Source organism: Crinia signifera, chromosome 4 (assembly GCF_055691185.1).
Source record: "Crinia signifera chromosome 4, ASM5569118v1, whole genome shotgun sequence".
Classification (NCBI taxonomy): domain Eukaryota; kingdom Metazoa; phylum Chordata; class Amphibia; order Anura; family Myobatrachidae; genus Crinia; species Crinia signifera.
In genome coordinates, this window is record NC_139220.1 from 75,530,047 (window position 1) to 75,548,645 (window position 18,599).

Here is an 18,599-nt window from a genome sequence, read left to right on the forward strand (position 1 = left end):
CACTAGCCAAATGGATCCAGCCGCAAGCCAAGCATCACCATCCAGCCCTGTACAGCAACTGGCTGTTCGCTTGGATCAGCAAGAGGCTGCGCAGAGCCAAGTGATTCATTGTCTGCAAGATCTGTCTTCCCGGCTGGATAAGCTACAGACCACTCTCAGTGGCCCTGAGCCTGTCAGAGAACTTCCAAGTCCAGTTCATCCTCCTGTAATGGCTGCTGCACCTCCCCAAGACCTGCCGAGGTTTTCTCAATCAGTGTGAGATTCACTTTGAGCTGCAACCCAGCAACTTCCCTACTGAAAGGGTCAAGATCGCCTACATCATCTCCCTCCTGTGTGGAGCAGCGTTAGAATGGGCGTCTCCCTTATGGGAAAGATCTGATGCCATCCTGTCCAACTACAAGGACTTCGTGTCAACATTCCGGCGTATCTTCGATGAGCCTGGGCAATCAGCATCTGCCTCCACTGAAATCCTCCGTCTCAGACAGGGATCCAGCTCCATCGGGCAATATCTGGTCCAGTTCCAGATTCTGGCGTCTGAACTCTCCTGGTGTGATGGGGCCTTATACGCAGCCTTCTGGCATGGTCTATCCGACCGTATCAAGGATGAACTTGCTACCAGAGACTTACCTTCAGGTCTAAGTGACCTTATCTCTTTATGTATCAAAGTAGACCTACGCTTTCGAGAAAGGGCTGTAGAACGTCACAAGAGCGCTCCAGTTAAAGTGCCAACTCCTCCGCCTTCTTTACCCACTGCTCCTTCGGTCCATTCCAAAGAAGAACCAATGGAGATAAACCGCTTCCGTTTGTCTCCCGGAGAACGTCGACGTCGTCGGTTGGCACAGCTCTGTCTGTATTGTGCCGACCCTGCACATCAAATTTCTGCATGCCCAAAGTGTCAGGAAAACTCCTCCTCCTAGCCCGTCAAGGAGAGGGTAGGCTAGGAGTAATTAAGTCCTCTCCATCAGCAACCGATTGCATCCTTCCAGTTTCCCTACAAGTTGGTCAGCATTTCAAGACTGTCTCCGCACTTCTTGATTCCGGTGCCGCTGGCAACTTTGTTACTGCAGAACTGGTCCGCAAGTGGGGGTTGCCCACTGAAAGTCTTCCCAAGACTGTCTTCCTTACTGCTGTGGATGGCAGTAGGATTCCTGATGCGACAGTCTCCCGCAGAACTCTGCCACTTACAGTGAAAGTGGGAGTCCTGCACACTGAACTTTTGTCCTTCCTGGTTTTTCCCCGAGCCACTCATGCTCTGGTTCTGGGTTTACCCTGGCTCCGTCTTCACAATCCTCGCCTTGATTGGAAGACATCTGAAATCCTTTCCTGGGATCCTTCCTGCTCCGGTACCTGTCTCCAAAAGGTACTCCCAGCTCGTCATTCTTCAGCCGATGCAGCAGACCTTCCGCCTCTTCCCTACCAAGAGTACTCAGATGTATTCAGCAAGTCTGGCGCTGATGTCCTACCTCCTCACAGACCGTGGGATTGCCCTATCGACCTTATCCCAGGCAAAGAACCACCCAGAGGTAGAACCTATCCTCTCTCTCTTCCAGAGACTCAAGCCATGACCGATTACATCAAGGAAAATCTGGCAAAGGGATTCATCCGTCCTTCAACTTCTCCTGCTGGCGCAGGATTCTTCTTCGTAAAGAAGAAGGATGGAGGCCTACATCCCTGCATTGATTATCGCGGCCTCAATGACATCACAGTAAAGAACCGATATCCGCTGCCCCTCATCACCGAGCTGTTTGACCGTGTCAGCGGTGCAACCATCTTCACGAAACTCGACCTGAGGGGTGCATATAATCTCATCCGCATACGAGAGGGTGACGAGTGGAAGACGGCATTTAATACCAGAGACGGCCACTATGAGTACCTCGTCATGCCCTTCGGGCTCAGCAATGCCCCAGCCGTGTTCCAGCACTATGTCAATGAGATTTTTCGGGACATTCTGTATCGACATGTAGTTGTATAACTCGATGACATTTTAATCTACGCCAATAACATCACAGAACATCGTTATTGGGTCAAAGAGGTTCTGTCCCGGCTGCGAGCAAATCATCTCTACTGTAAACTGGAGAAGTGTGTCTTCGAGGTGAAGTCTATACCCTTCCTAGGGTACATTGTCTCCGGTTCTGGTCTTCAAATGGACCCAGGAAAACTGCAGGCCATCCAAGATTGGCCAATTCCCTCTTCGCTGAAAGGTATTCAACGTTTCCTGGGTTTTGCCAATTATTACAGAAAATTCATTCGTAACTTCTCTTCTATTGTGGCTCCCATCACTGCCTTAACGAAAAAGGGGTCTAATCCAGCGAAGTGGCCGGTGGAAGCCATCGAAGCCTTCCATCTGTTGAAGCAGAGGTTCACTTCAGCTCCTGTTTTACGACAACCTGATACCACCTTGCCCTTTATCCTCGAGGTTGATACCTCCTCCGTGGGTGTTGGGGCAGTCCTCTCGCAGAAAGCGCCCGATGGACGTCTTCATCCCTGTGGGTTCTACTCTCGTAAGTTCCTGCCTGCAGAGCGTAACTATGCCATCGGTGACCAAGAGCTTCTCGCCATCAAGTTGGCATTAGAAGAATGGAGATATCTTCTAGAGGGCGCTGTTCATGAGATTACAATTATCACAGACCACAAGAATCTTCTGTATCTCAAGTCTGCTCAATGTTTAAACCCCCGTCAAGCCAGATGGACACTTTTCTTTTCCAGGTTTCGTTTCAAGCTGTCATTCTGTCCAGGGACACAAAACCGAAAAGCTGATGCCCTTTCCCGCTCATGGGAGCAAGATAGTGAGTCTAAGTCCACACATCAACACTTCATTATTGATCCAGTGGCCTTCTCCGCAACCGGAGTTTCTAATCTCACGCCCCCTCCAGGGAAAAGATTTGTAAAGCCAGCTCTAAGAAAGAAGTTGCTTTGTTGGGCGCATTCTTCAAAATTCGCTGGCCATGCAGGCATTCAGAAAACTTACGAGTTTATCACCAGGTCCTACTGGTGGCCATCCCTCAAACAGGATGTACAGGACTTTGTATCCTCTTGTGCTAAGTGTGCCCAGCACAAGACCAGTCGTCAGTCTCCTCCTGGGCAATTGATGCCACTGTCAGTGCCACATCGTCCTTGGACGCATATTTCTATGGACTTTGTAACTGATCTTCCAGAGTCTGACAAGTTCACCACCATCTGGGTGATTGTTGACCGGTTCACCAAGATGGCTCACTTCGTTCCCCTCACCGGCCTTCCATCAGCTTCCAAGCTGTCCCAGCTCTTCATCAAAGAGATATTCAAGCTTCATGGGCTGCCTCTTGAAATCATCTCCGATAGAGGAGTCCAATTCGTAGCCAAATTCTGGCGAAGCCTGTGCTCCCTGCTTCAAATCAAGTTAAAGTTTTCCACAGCCTATCACCCTCAAACAAATGGCCAAACGGAGAGGGTGAATCAGGACCTTGAAGCATTTCTCCGCACATATGTCTCTTCTTCCCAAGATGACTGGGCTCAACTCCTTCCATGGGCAGAGTTCTGCCATAATAACCAATATCATTCTTCATCAAATGTCACTCCATTTCTTGCCAACTATGGGTTTCATCCTCGAGTTCCTGACTTCACTCTGCAACCTGTGTCCTCTGTTCCAGCGGTCGACACGACCATCCGGCAATTCGTCAAATCCTGGAAGCTCATTCGTTCTTCGCTTCTGAAGGCTTCAAGCAGGTACAAAAAATTTGCCGACAGGAAACGCAGAGCTGTGCCAGCCCTCCGTCCAGGAGATCGTGTCTGGTTGTCAACCAAGAATCTTCGATTGAGAGTGCCATCGATGAAGTTCGCTCCCCGATATATTGGTCCTTTCCCAGTTGAGCGAGTCGTCAACCCAGTAGCTTACAAGCTCAAGTTGCCGCCCTATTTGAAAGTGCCAGCTACATTCCACATTTCGCTGCTCAAGCCGCTGGTCCTGAATCGCTTTCATTCCAAGCTCCCCAAGGCTCCTAAGGTTTGCACCCAGCGTGGAACAGAATATGAGGTCATTAAGATCTTGGACTCTCGCATCCGATATGGTCGTCTGCAATATCTGATCGATTGGAAGGGCTACGGCCCCGAAGAGCGATCATGGACCAATGCCATCGATGTCCATGCTCCCAGACTCATCCGGTCGTTCCACTCCAAGTTTCCCCGCAAGCCTAAAAGGTGTCCTGGGGCCACCCTTAAAGGGGGGGTGCTGTCACGATCCGAGCTGTCAGACAGACTTTCCTACCGGCTAAGTGCCTCCGCAGGTTCAGCTTGCGGTCCAGACGTCATCCCTGCCGGCGTCCTGTCTCCCAGTGACAGTACCCAGTGCACGGCAATCCACCTGTCCGCCGCCATTGCTCCCAGTATCCAGCATGGTGTGCACAAACACACTTTCCCGCCATAGCAGACATGGGGGCTGCCATGTTCTTTCCAGTCACATGTCTGTGCTGTCCAATCCTGTTGGTTCTGATCTCCCTGTCATACTTCCTCGGCCAATCCTGGCCACCCAGTGGGGATAAGTATGCTGGGAGCTCTCAGAACCATTGCTAGTGCTTCAGTTGTCTCCAGTGTATGATCAGCTGTCCTTGTCTCCGTGCAAGTGTATTTCTCTGCTGGTGTTGTCTTCCATGCTGCAGTGTGTTCCAGGTTGTTCCATCTCCTGTGAAGTCCAGGTTATTCCACCGCCTGTGATCCTGCCTCTCAGCCCAGCGACCAAGCCTAGCTCCGGGACTCTGGTCCTTCCGATGCTCCAGCATCATCCACCATCGATGTTTCATCGCTAGTCCGATATTCCGGATCTTCTGCTTCCGTCCGTCATTCCGGACCCACAGTCATCTCCCGTCCGTCATTCCGGACCCACGGTCATCTTCAATAACTGATATCCATCCGATGTTCCACCATCGATACCACATCCATCACATCTGTAAAGTATTGCAATCCTGATGAACTGTCATTACTCCTGCATACTTTACTGCCTGTACCGTTACAACCTTCTGCATAATAAATCTGGTTGTACTTTTACCTCTGACTGCTTATTGGCTCTGGGTGCACTGTCGCGCAGTTCATGCGCAAGGGTCCTCTCCAACCTCCCCGGTTCAGGTACCGGTCCAGGTCCCCACCAGAGGTCTCAGTCTTGCCGACTAAGCCCCCTGGTGTGACAGGGCCCTAGTACCGAACCCTGAGGCACTCCACTTAGTACAGGTATCGTATTTGATACAGCACTGTTCACAACCACTCTTTGTTCTCTATTACACAGCCAGTTCCCTACCCATCTATAGATTCTTGCCCCTAATCCCAGGTCCTCCATTTTATTTATCAACCTCTTGTGTGGTACTGTATCAAAAGCTTAGCAAAATCTAGGAAGACCACATCTACAGCGTTTCCATTATCAAGGTTTTTGCTAACTTCCTCATAGAAGCCTAGTAAATTTGTTTGGCATGAATGATTTTTCACGAACCCATGCTGGTTATACTAGGTAAACTTTGAAGGTCTTAATATTCCTGGATACCATCCCTTAAAAATCCTTCAAATATTTTACCCACTATTGATGTTAAGCTCACAGGTCTGTAATTAGCTGGGTCATCCCTTTTACCTTTTTGGAATATTGGCACTACCTCTGCTACTTTCCAGTCTTTTGGGACCTTACCCGATGATCGTGAATTATCAAAAATGTAATATAGAGGGGTCGCCAGTTACTCCATTAATTCCATTAGTACCCTACAATTAATCTCATCTGGCCATGTAGATTTGTTTGTTTTGATTTTGCTGAGTAGTAATATTATCTCATCGGTCCTGTGTATAACATGTGTAACTGTGACAGGGAAGGTGGGCCCCTTTCATCTCTGGGCGCCATAGCAGCTGCACTCCTTGCACCTATGGTAGTTATGCCCTTGTCCATAGTGTATTATTTTAAAAGTACATTTTGTAAGAGAGAAAAATTGGTACTCTTTACTTAGAAGGGCGCCCATCTCGGCCATCTCGGGCATTGAATAGGCCACAGAGGCCAAATAGGCACCCTGAAGTGAATAATGGCCACCCAAATTGTTAACGCCACCCCACGATCAACGTCAACCCGAAGCGTGGCGAGCGCAGCGAGCCCGCGAGGGGCGGCGGTACGCGTCCTACGACCTTTTCATACCCCCACTATCCACGTCGGCGTGGAGTTGAGAATAGAAAGTGTGGCGAGCGCAGCGAGCCACCGAGCCCGAAGCGTGGCGAGCGCAGCGAGCCCCGCGAGGGGACGCGGATACCTTCACAGGTATCCGTGTCTCCTCGCGGGCTTCACAGCTGTCCGCGTACCCTCGCGGGGCTCGCTGCGCTCACCACGCTTCGGGCTCGGTGGCACGCTGCGCTCGCCACACTTTCTATTCTCAACTCCACGCCGACGTGGATAGTGGGGGTATGAAAAGGTCGTAGGACGCGTATCGCCGCCCCTCGCGGGCTCGCTGCGCTCGCCACGCATCGGGTTGACGTTGATCGTGGGGTGGCGTTAACAATTCGGGTGGCCATTATACACTTCAGGGTGCCTATTTGGCCTCTGTGGCCCATTTAACATTGTTTCCTATGGAAAAATCGGGTCAATTGAGGCATTGAACAGGAAAATTGGGTCAATTGAGACATTTAACATTGTTCCCTATGGGAAATCTCGGGCATCTCGTCGGTTGATCGCACCCGATTTTTTAGTGCATTCAATGCCCGAGATGCCCGAGATTTTTTACTAACGATGCCCACGATCAAAATCGTGGGCGCCCTTCTAAGTAAAGAGTACCGAAAAATTCCTTAAAACAATTTTCACGAACTGAAGGCAACTTCAGAGTTAGTGATCTACTGTATTACCATGCTTCACATTTAGCTCACTGCATTGTTTTACATGTTTTCTGGGGCTTAAAACATTATTTTACATTATACTTTTCCTTCCTATAATACTTTGGAATCCTAGTCATACACAACCTCAACTCTAGAGAGTGCTGTAGACTCATTTTATCTTGCTGCACAAAATGATAATAACATTTCACTCATTAATGTTTACCTCATATTTGCCTACCTGACCCTCTCCATGAGGGAGAAAATACTCTGTTCCTGGACTTCCCTGGTAATGTAGGATTGCTATCACCTGTGGGGAGCTAGGTTATTGATAAGAAAGGCGTTTCACCACAGGTGCTGGCAATCATACATTACCAGGGAAGTCCAGGAACAGAGCATTTTCTCCCTCATGGAGAGGGTCAGGTAGGCAAGTGTGGTTTACCTTCAAAAATCATTCATCAATGATTAACCTCATATTTTACTATAGTACATCACACAAACTTGAAAGTCATCCCAATAAGAATATTTTCTTTATCTCAGGTATTGTACCACTTGATATGTTCCCAAATTATAATGTGAGCTAAGTACTTATTAATAGCTTTGTAAACATAAATTCTTTTCATTTTTGCAATGCCAGTAATATTTATTTTTTTCCTTCCTGAACTGAATCCTTATTTGAATCTTGACTTGTCTGTAATAATTCCAACAGGCACATTACAACTAGCTGTAATACTGTAGTTTCTCCTTTGACCAAAGAGAATTCTCAGGATATCAAAATGCACAGAAGGGCTTAGAAGAGGCAGACGCTATTTTTTCATGGACTGCATGGCATTAGTTTATGCTTTTATCAATTAATTTTATTATTTCAATAATTTTCTTTTTTATCACATTTACTATTTACAGACATGGGATACAGGTATAGGGATTAGGTTCAACACGGACTTTATCAATATCTATATGGGTCTTCTTGAACAGAGATTTATTTGGGATGGCAGTTTTTAAGTTCAATTGTAAATCCTATGCACATGTACATGTGGTCCGAAATCTCACGCCAGAAACACTGCAGCTAGGAAACACTTAGGGGTATCAACCACAAAATAAATATTCCCATAGCGCTGTCACATCATATATACTGTACATCTTCTATAATCCTTTCAAGTAAATCTAGGAGTCCTCATCTTTTCACAGTGGTGCTTCCTGAAAGTAAAAGCTCCACTTAGTGTATGGGTTATATAACATTATCCACTGGGTAAAAAACACAGTAACATTCACCTCACATATGTGGGTGACGTGCACATAAAGGTTTCTTTAAAACTTCACACTCAGCTTACTTAGAGATAGGTAACGCTCTTGTCCTCCACCAGACACCAAAAAGGACCAACTTATAATATGGTCCCTATATTTATATAAAGGCATCCTTGGTATAGGTCTTGTGACTGGAAGCCTCAAAAAATCTCCACAGATATCCAGTGAAGTATTTATCCCACAAACAAACAACCCAAGGGTAAAAATTACAGGTAACACTTGACATAGTATATCCACTGAAGCAATGTTCTTTCCCGCCAGAGCTCACCCAGAATGAGTCCAAAAGGAGGGAGATGTTCCCGATGTGAAAAGGAAATCTGCAGGGCCCAAAACCAGTGTGTTCTCCACCACCAATGCATTTCTGAGAAATGATGTCCTTCCTCAGAGTGTAGAGGACACTAAATGACTTTCTGTATATGTACCCAATTCAAATATCAAAATTATTCAGAAAACTAGACATTTCAGAAAGTGCAAAAAAATGTTTTAAGTTGCTAAAAGCACTACTGGGGACATCTGTAACAGCACTACTGAGGACATGATATATAACTGGCACTACTGGGGACATCTGTAACAACACTACTGAGGACATGATATATAACTGGCACTATTGGGGACATCTGTAACAGCACTACTGAAAACATGATATATAACTGGCACTACTGGGGACATCTGTAACAACACTACTGAGGACATGATATATAACTGGCACTACTGGGGACATCTGTAACAGCACTACTGAAAACATGATCTATAACTGGCACTACTGGGGACATCTGTAACAGCACTACTGAGGACATGATATATAACTGGCACTACTGGGGACATCTGTAACAGCACTACTGAAAACATGATATAAAACTGGCACTACTGGGGACATCTGTAACAGCACTACTGAGGACATGATATGTAACTGGCACTAAATACATGCAAGAAAATGATTGCTTGGCATTTAAATTCAGTATCTGAGATCGTACACAAACTTTGTGTCATGTTTTGAAACCTTTTTTTAATGCACAAATAAACTATATCAGTGCGTATTTCATGTGTTTGATGTGTTTGTACAACATAAATGCAAGATACCTCAAGATACATGATTGAAATATAAATATATTCTGAAATACGGAATAATCCGTTATCCAAAATTCTTCTGGTCTCGAGCATTTTGGATAAAGGAGAATCAACCTGTAAGGCTAATTGCACAACCAAACCCGGGCAACGCCAGGTACCTCCTCTAGTGTTCAGCTAAAAATCTGTAAGTGGCATTCACATTGCCACTTACTGCCCTAGCAGTGTTGGTAACGGCGTCAGTGGCAGCAATCACAGCTTCAGCGGCCGAGCCAGCCGTGGCTCTCAAAAGGATCTCCTTTTCCCGGGTCACAAGATATTGCTTGCTTCTCATCCCAGGGCAATCTATTGTGCTTGCATTGAGTTCCCCCCTGGACCCAGCGCCTAATAAGCTGCAGCCTAATAAACCTATTGGTTAATCAGGCCCTGAAACAATATATAATATAGCAAAATTATAATAAACATAATTAAATATAAAATAAACCAATAATTATCAAACCTTCAAATGATCATAAGTTATTACTTAGAGCATTTCAATAGTCTTGCATGTAAATACAATATGCCATATCCCCCTCGTGTATGTAAATTTGGGTAGCGATGAAACTTAAACCTCCGCTTGCATATTGGGCAAAACAAACCAGTGTTATTAAATAAACATGAATACCTCCAAATATGTGAGGGATGTATCTGTGCTAGCAAAGTTCTATTTATTAAACACGTGAGCCAGTAGATCATATTTCTTCTATTCAGGACAGGTGATTGTTAGTATTAAGTGTCAAAAGTTAATATGGAGTCCAAAAATGTTAGAATATAATCGCTATTCAGTTAAGTGCCATATATCACAGAAATAGGTTTTTTTTGTCTGTTTATTCCTTAACTCATTTGTGTCCGTTTGTGGGAATATATATATTTATATATATATATATATATATATATATATATATATATATATATATATCCCCAATATTCCAATGCGCGCTATAGCCTCTTTCAAAAAATATGTATACAATGTGTTGCAATTAGATTCTCGGCTGCCCACCACTAAGTTCCCTGAGGGATAGGGAACCAACAAAGCTCAATATTTTTACCCAATAGTGGTATGGCGCCTAAACCAAAGTCCAAATGCACTCTTGCACGTTCCACATCCAGTGAAGTAAGCAGGAGATGTTTTTCCAATAACTGTTTATTTTTCTTCAAAGGATTGTCAAGGTAAAAACGCTTGTAGAAAGTCCCTTTCTACAGGGGGACTTTCTACAAGCGTTTTTACCTTGACAATCCTTTGAAGAAAAATAAACAGTTATTGGAAAAACATCTCCTGCTTACTTCACTGGATGTGGAACGTGCAAGAGTGCATTTGGACTTTGGTTTAGGCGCCATACCTCTATTGGGTAAAAAAAAAAAATATATATATATACTAGGTGATTCATCGCGCCCTATGGGTGCTCTTCACACTGTCGTTATGGGCTGCGCCCCCTTAATTTGTGAATGTTTGTATTGTGAGACATATGGTTAGAATTGTATGAAAGATGCCCTGTATTGCAACTTGAGCTATAGGTGAAATGTAAGTGGTGAGCTTCCATGCCTCCCTGATGCTGACGCTGACCCCACAGCAGCAAAAAGGGATGTGGCCTCGTGCGAGCATCGCACATAAAGGCCATGCATCTTCCTGATGGCCACTCCCCCAAATTGGGGGTCTATAGCACGCCCTCCCTCCTTCCAATGCTGTAAAGTTGGGATGCATATATATAGATAGATAGATAGGTAGATAGATAGGTAGATAGATAGGTAGATAGATAGATAGATAGATAGATAGATAGGTAGATAGATAGGTATACATCCTAACTTTACAGCCCTTGGAAGGAGGGAGGGAGGGTGTGCTATAGACCCCCAATTTGGGGGAGTGGCCTAGCAGGAAGAGGCATGGCCTATATGTGCGATGCTCACACGAGGCCACATCCCTTTTTGCTGCTGTGGGGGCGGCATCAGCAGCTGGGAGGCATGGAAGCTCACCATGTACATCATAACATTGCAAGGTATATGGATTGTATTGTCTGGCCAGACATGAACACATTGTGCCTTTAACAAGGTAACCTATGGCCTGCTAATAACATCTGCATGCACACATCTACTTGATAAAATCACTAACATGATGATTATGTCAAAGCAGTGACGATACAGGACTGTTTAATATTATCATTTGTTCAATTATGGACTAACCCACTAATATGTGCCTTATCTGAAAATTGGATGAGCAGATAATTACTAATCATCATATGTTAATAAGCATTTAACCCGTAGTGCTTTGGGTTTTTATCCAGAAGGATTTTTTATTATATGTTATGTGTTTGTGTCTTTCTTTTTAATAATTATTTGTATTATTAAATTGTGGCCACAATATAAGTGTATAGTCATTAATTCGGTTTTTCTGTCCCCAGGATAAGTGGGGTAAGCCACTGCGCAATGATTTCCATCGGTGTCTCTAAGAGGTTGTCTGTGTTGTGGCTCTTACTGAAACCGGTGAAACACATCGTAGCCTGGAAGCTAAAAATTCACCATTTTTGCAGATTAAGGAACTCATAAAGGTTATGAACCCAATGTGCTTACAGTTATTCACCTAACAGTGTGTATAGATGTATTTTCAATATCTAACCCAGGGGAGGAGTTGTATGAAGGGTTTATATACCTGTACTGTGGTTGATGGAGGTACCACCTTGAGGAAGACCAATGGGTCGAAACACGTTTGTGGGGTACCTCCTTTTGTGTTTTAAAGTTGATCCTTCAAATTCCCTTGTTCTGGAACTGGTGAGACACCCCGGGTTTCCATCATATACTCCCAGAGATGGAAAGTGGTAAAAGAGGACTCTATTTTTACATTCTTTTGTTATTTGGTATTTATGGGAAACAAAAGAGTTTTTTAATCTACCACTGGATGGAGGATTCATTTCATCTGGATGTGAAAGAAACCTTTATGAGAGAATCATCATCTTATACCAAGTAAGCATACATGTAAGCATATTGGAGCTTCAATTTCGAGTTCTGTTTGGTCCCTTTAAAGATACCTTGATGATTATATCCCACATTATATTTATGTAAGCCTACATGTAAGTTTACATTCTGCCGTGAATGCACGTGGTGAACCCCTAGAAGAGTATAAAAGAACACCAGGTTTTAGAGGAGAAAAAACTTTTTCATGACATCTTTCCCATCTTGACCCACATTTAATATACACAATTTTTTGGACTAATCCTATTCCATATATTGTCTTGTTTTTTTGTATGTCATTGGAATACGGGAATTAAAACCAACTCATGGACATTCCTTCCTACACTACCGGAGGGTATGATGCATAACATTTTAATTATTTGATCCCACCAGTGTGGCGCTTCACTATCCCTTTTCTATACACATCGTAGCCTGTGTTGGAAGGAGCTGGCATTTTAGAGATGTTTCTGTTGCTGCGGAAGGCGGGCTGTCACAGTCATATAGTCCTTAGTTTTCCCTGTACCACTTGTCCACATGTACGTGGCTAAGTGGACAGTGGGTAAAGCCACATATTTTCAGGGCTCTGATGACACTTTTTCCGAAGTCTCTGTACATCCTGGGTATCACCTGCCTAGTGAAGTGGAATCTAGATGGGATTTGTTCCAGGGACACAATAAAAGTACTGCACTTTCTAAGCTCATAATCTCCCACTTTATGGTAAGGCTCCTGTCTCTTCTTCATGGCAGCTACTCTCTGGTCTATTAAAGTAAATGGAGTAGAAGAAGCTGGTACACTAGGCATGTGCAGTAGCTCTTCTCTGTCCAATCAATTGCATGATGGGATGGCAGCTCTATTGATCATATTATATACCTGTTGCTATTCATAATTTAAGCCACTTGCCAAGAGGAGGGTGGTTTCCGGGCAACCAGATACCCCCCTCCCTTCCCTGCATTTGCCTATGGTATCAAACTATTGTAGTTGTTCTCTCAAGGAACAGTTTCTGCAAATCACTTTGCAAGAGTAGCTACAGTACACTATCAGCTTGCTAATACTGCTTTCAGACCGCATAAATGGTTTTGACCCTGTATTTGAAAACGTTTCCAAAAACGGGTCTGCCAGGTAAAACCCCTTTCACACCGCATCTCTTAAACGGTATATTACAGTTTAAGTGCCGATTTTTTTTTACCTGGCAGACCCGTTTTTGAAAAGTTTACAAATACAGGATCAAAGCCAGTGGTAAGCACAGTACCCCCAGCCTACCCATTGCACCCCATATACCAGCTTCCCGCGTTGGGGGGCGGATGCTGCTGGAGGGATGGCACAACTCACCCATGCTGAGTGAGTTGTCGGGTGTGCGGGTGCGCTAAGTACTGTCGGGTGTGAGGTAACGTGGACACCGCTGCCTATGGGAGGTAGGGCGGATGCTGCTGGAGGGACGGCACAACTTACCCATGCTGAGTGAGTTGTCGGGTGTGCGGGTGCGCTGAGTACTGTCGGGTGTGAGGTAACATTGAAGCCGCTGCCTATGGGAGAGGGGGCGGGCGCTGCTGGAGGGACGGCACAACTCACCCATGCCGAGTCCCTGCCAGCTCTAGGTCCCCTATCCGGGTGCGTCACTCCTTGCCCAGTGCTTTATGAATCCGGACGCTTCTCCTGCACCCACCGCGCCCGGCAGCCGGCTTTCCTCTCCTGCTGCACACACACAGCCGCCAGAGTGAGTATCTCTCCCTGCAGCCCTATTTCGCCGCCTGTCCTTATTGCTTTAGGGGTTTAATGATTTACCGCTGTGCTGGGGGCAGGGGGTACAGGGGGCAGGGGGTACATTACCTTCCTGCACTGCCCAAGTTGGGGGGGAAGCCAATAGTGGTCCGCTCATTAGATATGCACAGAGCGGACCACTATTGGCTGGGTCCTAAATACCGTTTTAGACCCGATTTTGGTTCCAAAATACCGGGTCTGAAATGGGTAGGACTCTCCATTTTAACCGTTTTGCTAAAACTGCTTTTTTAAAACGGTTAAGTGGTTCTGCACGTTTCAGACCGCACAGATTACTGTTTTAAAATGGTTAAAAATCAGCAAAATACCGTTTTTTAAGTGCGGTCTGAAAGGGGCATAAGTCACCAAGGGCCTTGTTCACTCTTTCTGACAAAATACTTCTTAGATGGACAAAACCATGCGCACTGCAGGTGGGGCAGAAATAGTATGCAGAGATAATTAGATTTGGGTGGGGTTTTACTTCAAAGTGAGATCTATATTGCAGTGTAGAAATAAAGCAGTCAGTATTTTCCCTGCACAAAAACAAAATAACTCACCCACATCTAAATCTATCTGCACCTGTTACATCTACCCCCATTCAGTGCACATGGTTTTGTCCTTCTGAGAAGTTATTTGCCTCTAAGAGTGAACTAGAATAAGGCCCCAAATGCTGTTTCTAAAAACACCACGTAAATGCTGTCAACTCTAATTTTCAAAGTTTTATTATAATGTTTCTGCAAAGACTAAACCAATAAACGAGAATATTATTACTGAAATGTGTTGTTTATTTTCTGCATTTTCTGAATGGCAGATTGCTGTGAGGATATTTCATCAGGTCAGTGGTAACCAGTACAATGCTTTTATTGAAAATGAAGATTTGAGCCTACTGTACAAACATATCAACTATCTTGCAAACATTGTAAGAGAAAGAAATTAGTAGCGCACTCTTGATATTCATTTAAGCAATGAAATGACAGAGGTGAGACCACAAATATAAAAATGCAAGGGGTCCTATGTAATAGCGTCCGGGTTTGCTTGCGATATGGGAAGCCAGACCTTTTTTTACAGCTGCAATCATTTACAAGGCAAAACCATGGCACTTTTAAAAAAAAAATGGATGAGTCTTTCTATTTCAATTGAATTAAATGTGTTTAGATTGCATAAAAATGTCATCACACAACGTCACACATCTTTGCAACGTGACTATAAATGTAAAAAATTGTATACAATGATTTATTATTAAATTACACACATATGTTTTAATAGTATTAATGCATGTTGGGAATACTGTATGATAGAATCTCAATTATTCTATTCCACCACACATGGTATAAGGCAATTGTGTTAGGAGAACACGGTTTCTAATAAATTTATGAAAAAAACTGTAAAGTATATTGTAACTTTCCATACAATACAATCAAAATACGGTATAATTAAGTCAAATTGGAATGTGTGTTTGCAGTCACTGTCACAGTAGAACCTAAAAGAGAAATGTTTTCTTATGCATTTACTTATTGTCACATTTTGCCAGAATCTAGAAACATGTGTCATAACAAAAGGCCACCACACATGGTAAGATTTTTTAAACAATGTGGCCGTTCCAACCAATTGGAACAACCGATCATTTCAAAACTTACTGTGTGTGGGCATGATAAAGATCATATGCAGGTGCCCACAGGTTGTTCATTGAGCCTGCTGATCCCTTCAGCAGGTGGAAAGATGAACAACCCATGCACAATTTGGCCACATCTTTCCATGTGTATGCACGATAAACGATGAGACAATGATGTGGTATATGATTTTTCAGGTTTAAATGGGTCATTAAAGACCCATCTAATCCATTGATCCTTTACTCAATTGTTCGATGTGTGGGCATGATCAAGGGTGTTCTGGATTTCAAGGAAAATTGGATAGACATTGGATTGAATCCAGTATCTATCCTTTTATGGGCATCTTAAGGATGTGCAGACTTATCATCCTGTTTGTCCTGGTCTCTGTAAGCTAACCCTTCCCTTAGCTTTCCACTTATAATCTCAGCACAAACGTTTATGCAACTGAGTTGTGGCATTAGGATCCTATAGACAGTGTGGGCAGCCATTATATCACCTGGACAATGCAACAAACCAATTTACAATATGCACACTGGGACTCCATTAGAACACAGGCCTGATTCAGAGGTGGATATAGTCTGGTTGGCTGCTGTATCCTCGGTAGATGTTTATCTGCTCACTGCCTACTACTGCTACTTAGATCCGCTGCCCGTGTCCGCAGCCACAGAATGGGATCAATATTGCGCCAGCCATTAAACACCTGAATGTCCATCACAGCGAAGCTACTGAGGCCAATGATTCAGATTATTCCTTTGGCCCTCCCCCAAAATAGAAAAGACACACCTCTGTTTTTACAGACCCTCCCCATTATCACCCCCAAACTCATGTAGCCTGTCAATCACACTGCATCTAACACCACAGTCACCAAGGCTGTAGCTATATCATGGCACCTACACATTGCGGCTCCCACACGCCATAAAACATGGGACAAAATGGGGACATTGTCCACCTCTGCATCAGGTCCTGTTTCCAGTTTATTGAATGGACAAACTTAATATAATGTATGCAGTATGTGAAGCTAGGCATCATTACAACACTGTACTTTCCATAAGAAAAGTCTTAGGGTAAAAAGAAACCCATTACAATCTTAAAACAAATACTATATTGGGAGGGGGGGTGTAGCTGTATATGAGTGTTTCTCCAGGTTATTGTCTGTTGTACACTGTCTGAGTGTTATTCTGGAAAATAAACTATTGTCAACAAGTATGTGTTCTTAGATCATCAGCATGTGGATCTAGCACAAACGCCTCCAGCAAGGATAACAGTTACAATATTTTGGCTAGGTCTTTAACATGTTAAAAGGAAAAACAAAGTCATTTTACAGACACAATGTGATTCTTGCTATTAAATACGAGGAGGCACTGATGGTGGTGACCGCTTGCCGGATCTCACTCCACAGACTTCACTTTCTATTGTTTCATTCTTGCCATTAGCCTGGAATATGCAGGTGCTGAAAGAGAGACGGTGGAGGTGGAAGCCTTAGTAACAGAATACAATCAGTTACAGACATACTAAAGTTACACCCTGTACCCTCGCCTAACTTGGTACTTCTCCTGAATTATTGTCCACATGCAGGGGGCTGAGTCAGAGATGGACGCAGGAGACCTGCTGCTTCTAAATTCCAAATTATTGGGAATCTGTAGCAACGCAAGGCCTATTCTGCAGACGTGTCGCCCACAGTTCTACTCTGCCAAGACCCATATTAAGGTAGTAGGGGCACGGGCTGTGGAGCTGGAGCTTCCACATACAGTGATTCCCTACACAATGTAATCTAACCCTGTAATTGAGTCAACGGCTGACCCCCACCCCCCGACTGTGCCACTCGGGTATAATACAGCCCAAATCCCCTCATCAGCAGCACATGACATATCACGTCCATGCTGCTGATGAAGGGACTTGGGGTCAGATTTATTAAGCTCGGTGAAATGATAAAGGTTACTGGCTTGGTTTGTAAAATGACAGTTAGGAGCTGATTGGCCGGTGGTAATAAAAATACACTTTATCACTTCACCGAGCTTAATTTATCTACCCTTGTTGTCTACACTGCACTGCGCTGTAAAATTCAGAAATTACAGCAGTCAGCAGGTGATACCCAGGTGGCCCAGTTTTGGGGGTTGAGCACTATGTACAAGGCAAGGGATCATTTATTGAAGGGGCCCCCACAATGTAGTTGTCCCGGTGGCCCTAGTTAGCAAGCAGAAGCATTGAGGGGTGGGGAGTTTGCATGCTGCCAGGGTTCCTGGAAACAGGGGTTGTCATCCCCATTTTCTGGGACAAGAAAGTCCAGGGTCTGTGTGTCACCATGGAGACTTACTGGCCATGCAGACCACCTTTCTGTGGGCAGCTACATAAGCTGAAATTTACTAAGATGGCCATTTGCGTCGACTTGCGACCTATTTGTATGTGAAAGGGCACACCCGAGTCGTAAATTCCTTTGTCTCCGACCCTGGAATTGACCAGGGTCAAGGGCACATGATTTATGACCCGGGTTGACCCTTTCACTCAGAAGAAATACCTGTGTTATTCAGCAAATTACTGGATAGAAATTTTCAACATGGCAGTTTGTTATCTGTATGAAGGATGGGGGGGGGGGGGGTCCAGGCTGCTCTCTGCAAAATGACCTGCCGTGTATGTGCCAGGATTTTCAGACTTTTCTGTCTAAAATGTACATGTAACGAGAGTTAGATTGGGTGTTATTTTGTTTCTGTGCAGGGTAATTACTGGCTGTTTTATTTTTCCACTGCAATATAGATATCAGTTTGAAGTACAAACCCCACCCAAATCTAACTCTCTCTGCACGTGTTACATCTGCCCCCCCCCCCCCCCCCTGCAGTGTACATGGTTTTGTCCAGTAAAGAGAAAAATAGTTTTTGCGAGTGAACCAGAATCAGGGTCAAAATGTATTCCGAATGTTCTTACAGAATTAATAAATAAAGGGTTTACCTAATCGGGCATTCCTGAGGGACACCTGGAAAGAAAGCATACATTTTTGTTAATGGGATTATTTGACAGTAAAACATTGACACTACGTTAAATGACTGATGACTCTACATTGTTCTGTGTTCTGGTCTGGGGAAGACTTAC

At 44.4% G+C, this 18,599-nt stretch overlaps 1 protein-coding gene across 1 annotated transcript in view; it reads right to left on the reverse strand.

Moving 5' to 3' along the window:
* Positions 1 to 14,667: 14,667 nt before the first annotated feature.
* Positions 14,668 to 18,599, reverse strand: part of TGFBI (transforming growth factor beta induced) — a 63,801-nt gene continuing 59,869 nt past the window's right edge. The window contains exons 16-17 of the mRNA XM_083181863.1: positions 18,459 to 18,483; positions 14,668 to 16,965 (exon numbers count right to left, since the gene is read on the reverse strand). Coding sequence (XP_083037989.1) covers positions 16,925 to 16,965; positions 18,459 to 18,483 — 66 coding nt within the window. The 3' untranslated portion in view covers positions 14,668 to 16,924. The remainder of the gene's footprint in view (positions 16,966 to 18,458; positions 18,484 to 18,599) is intronic.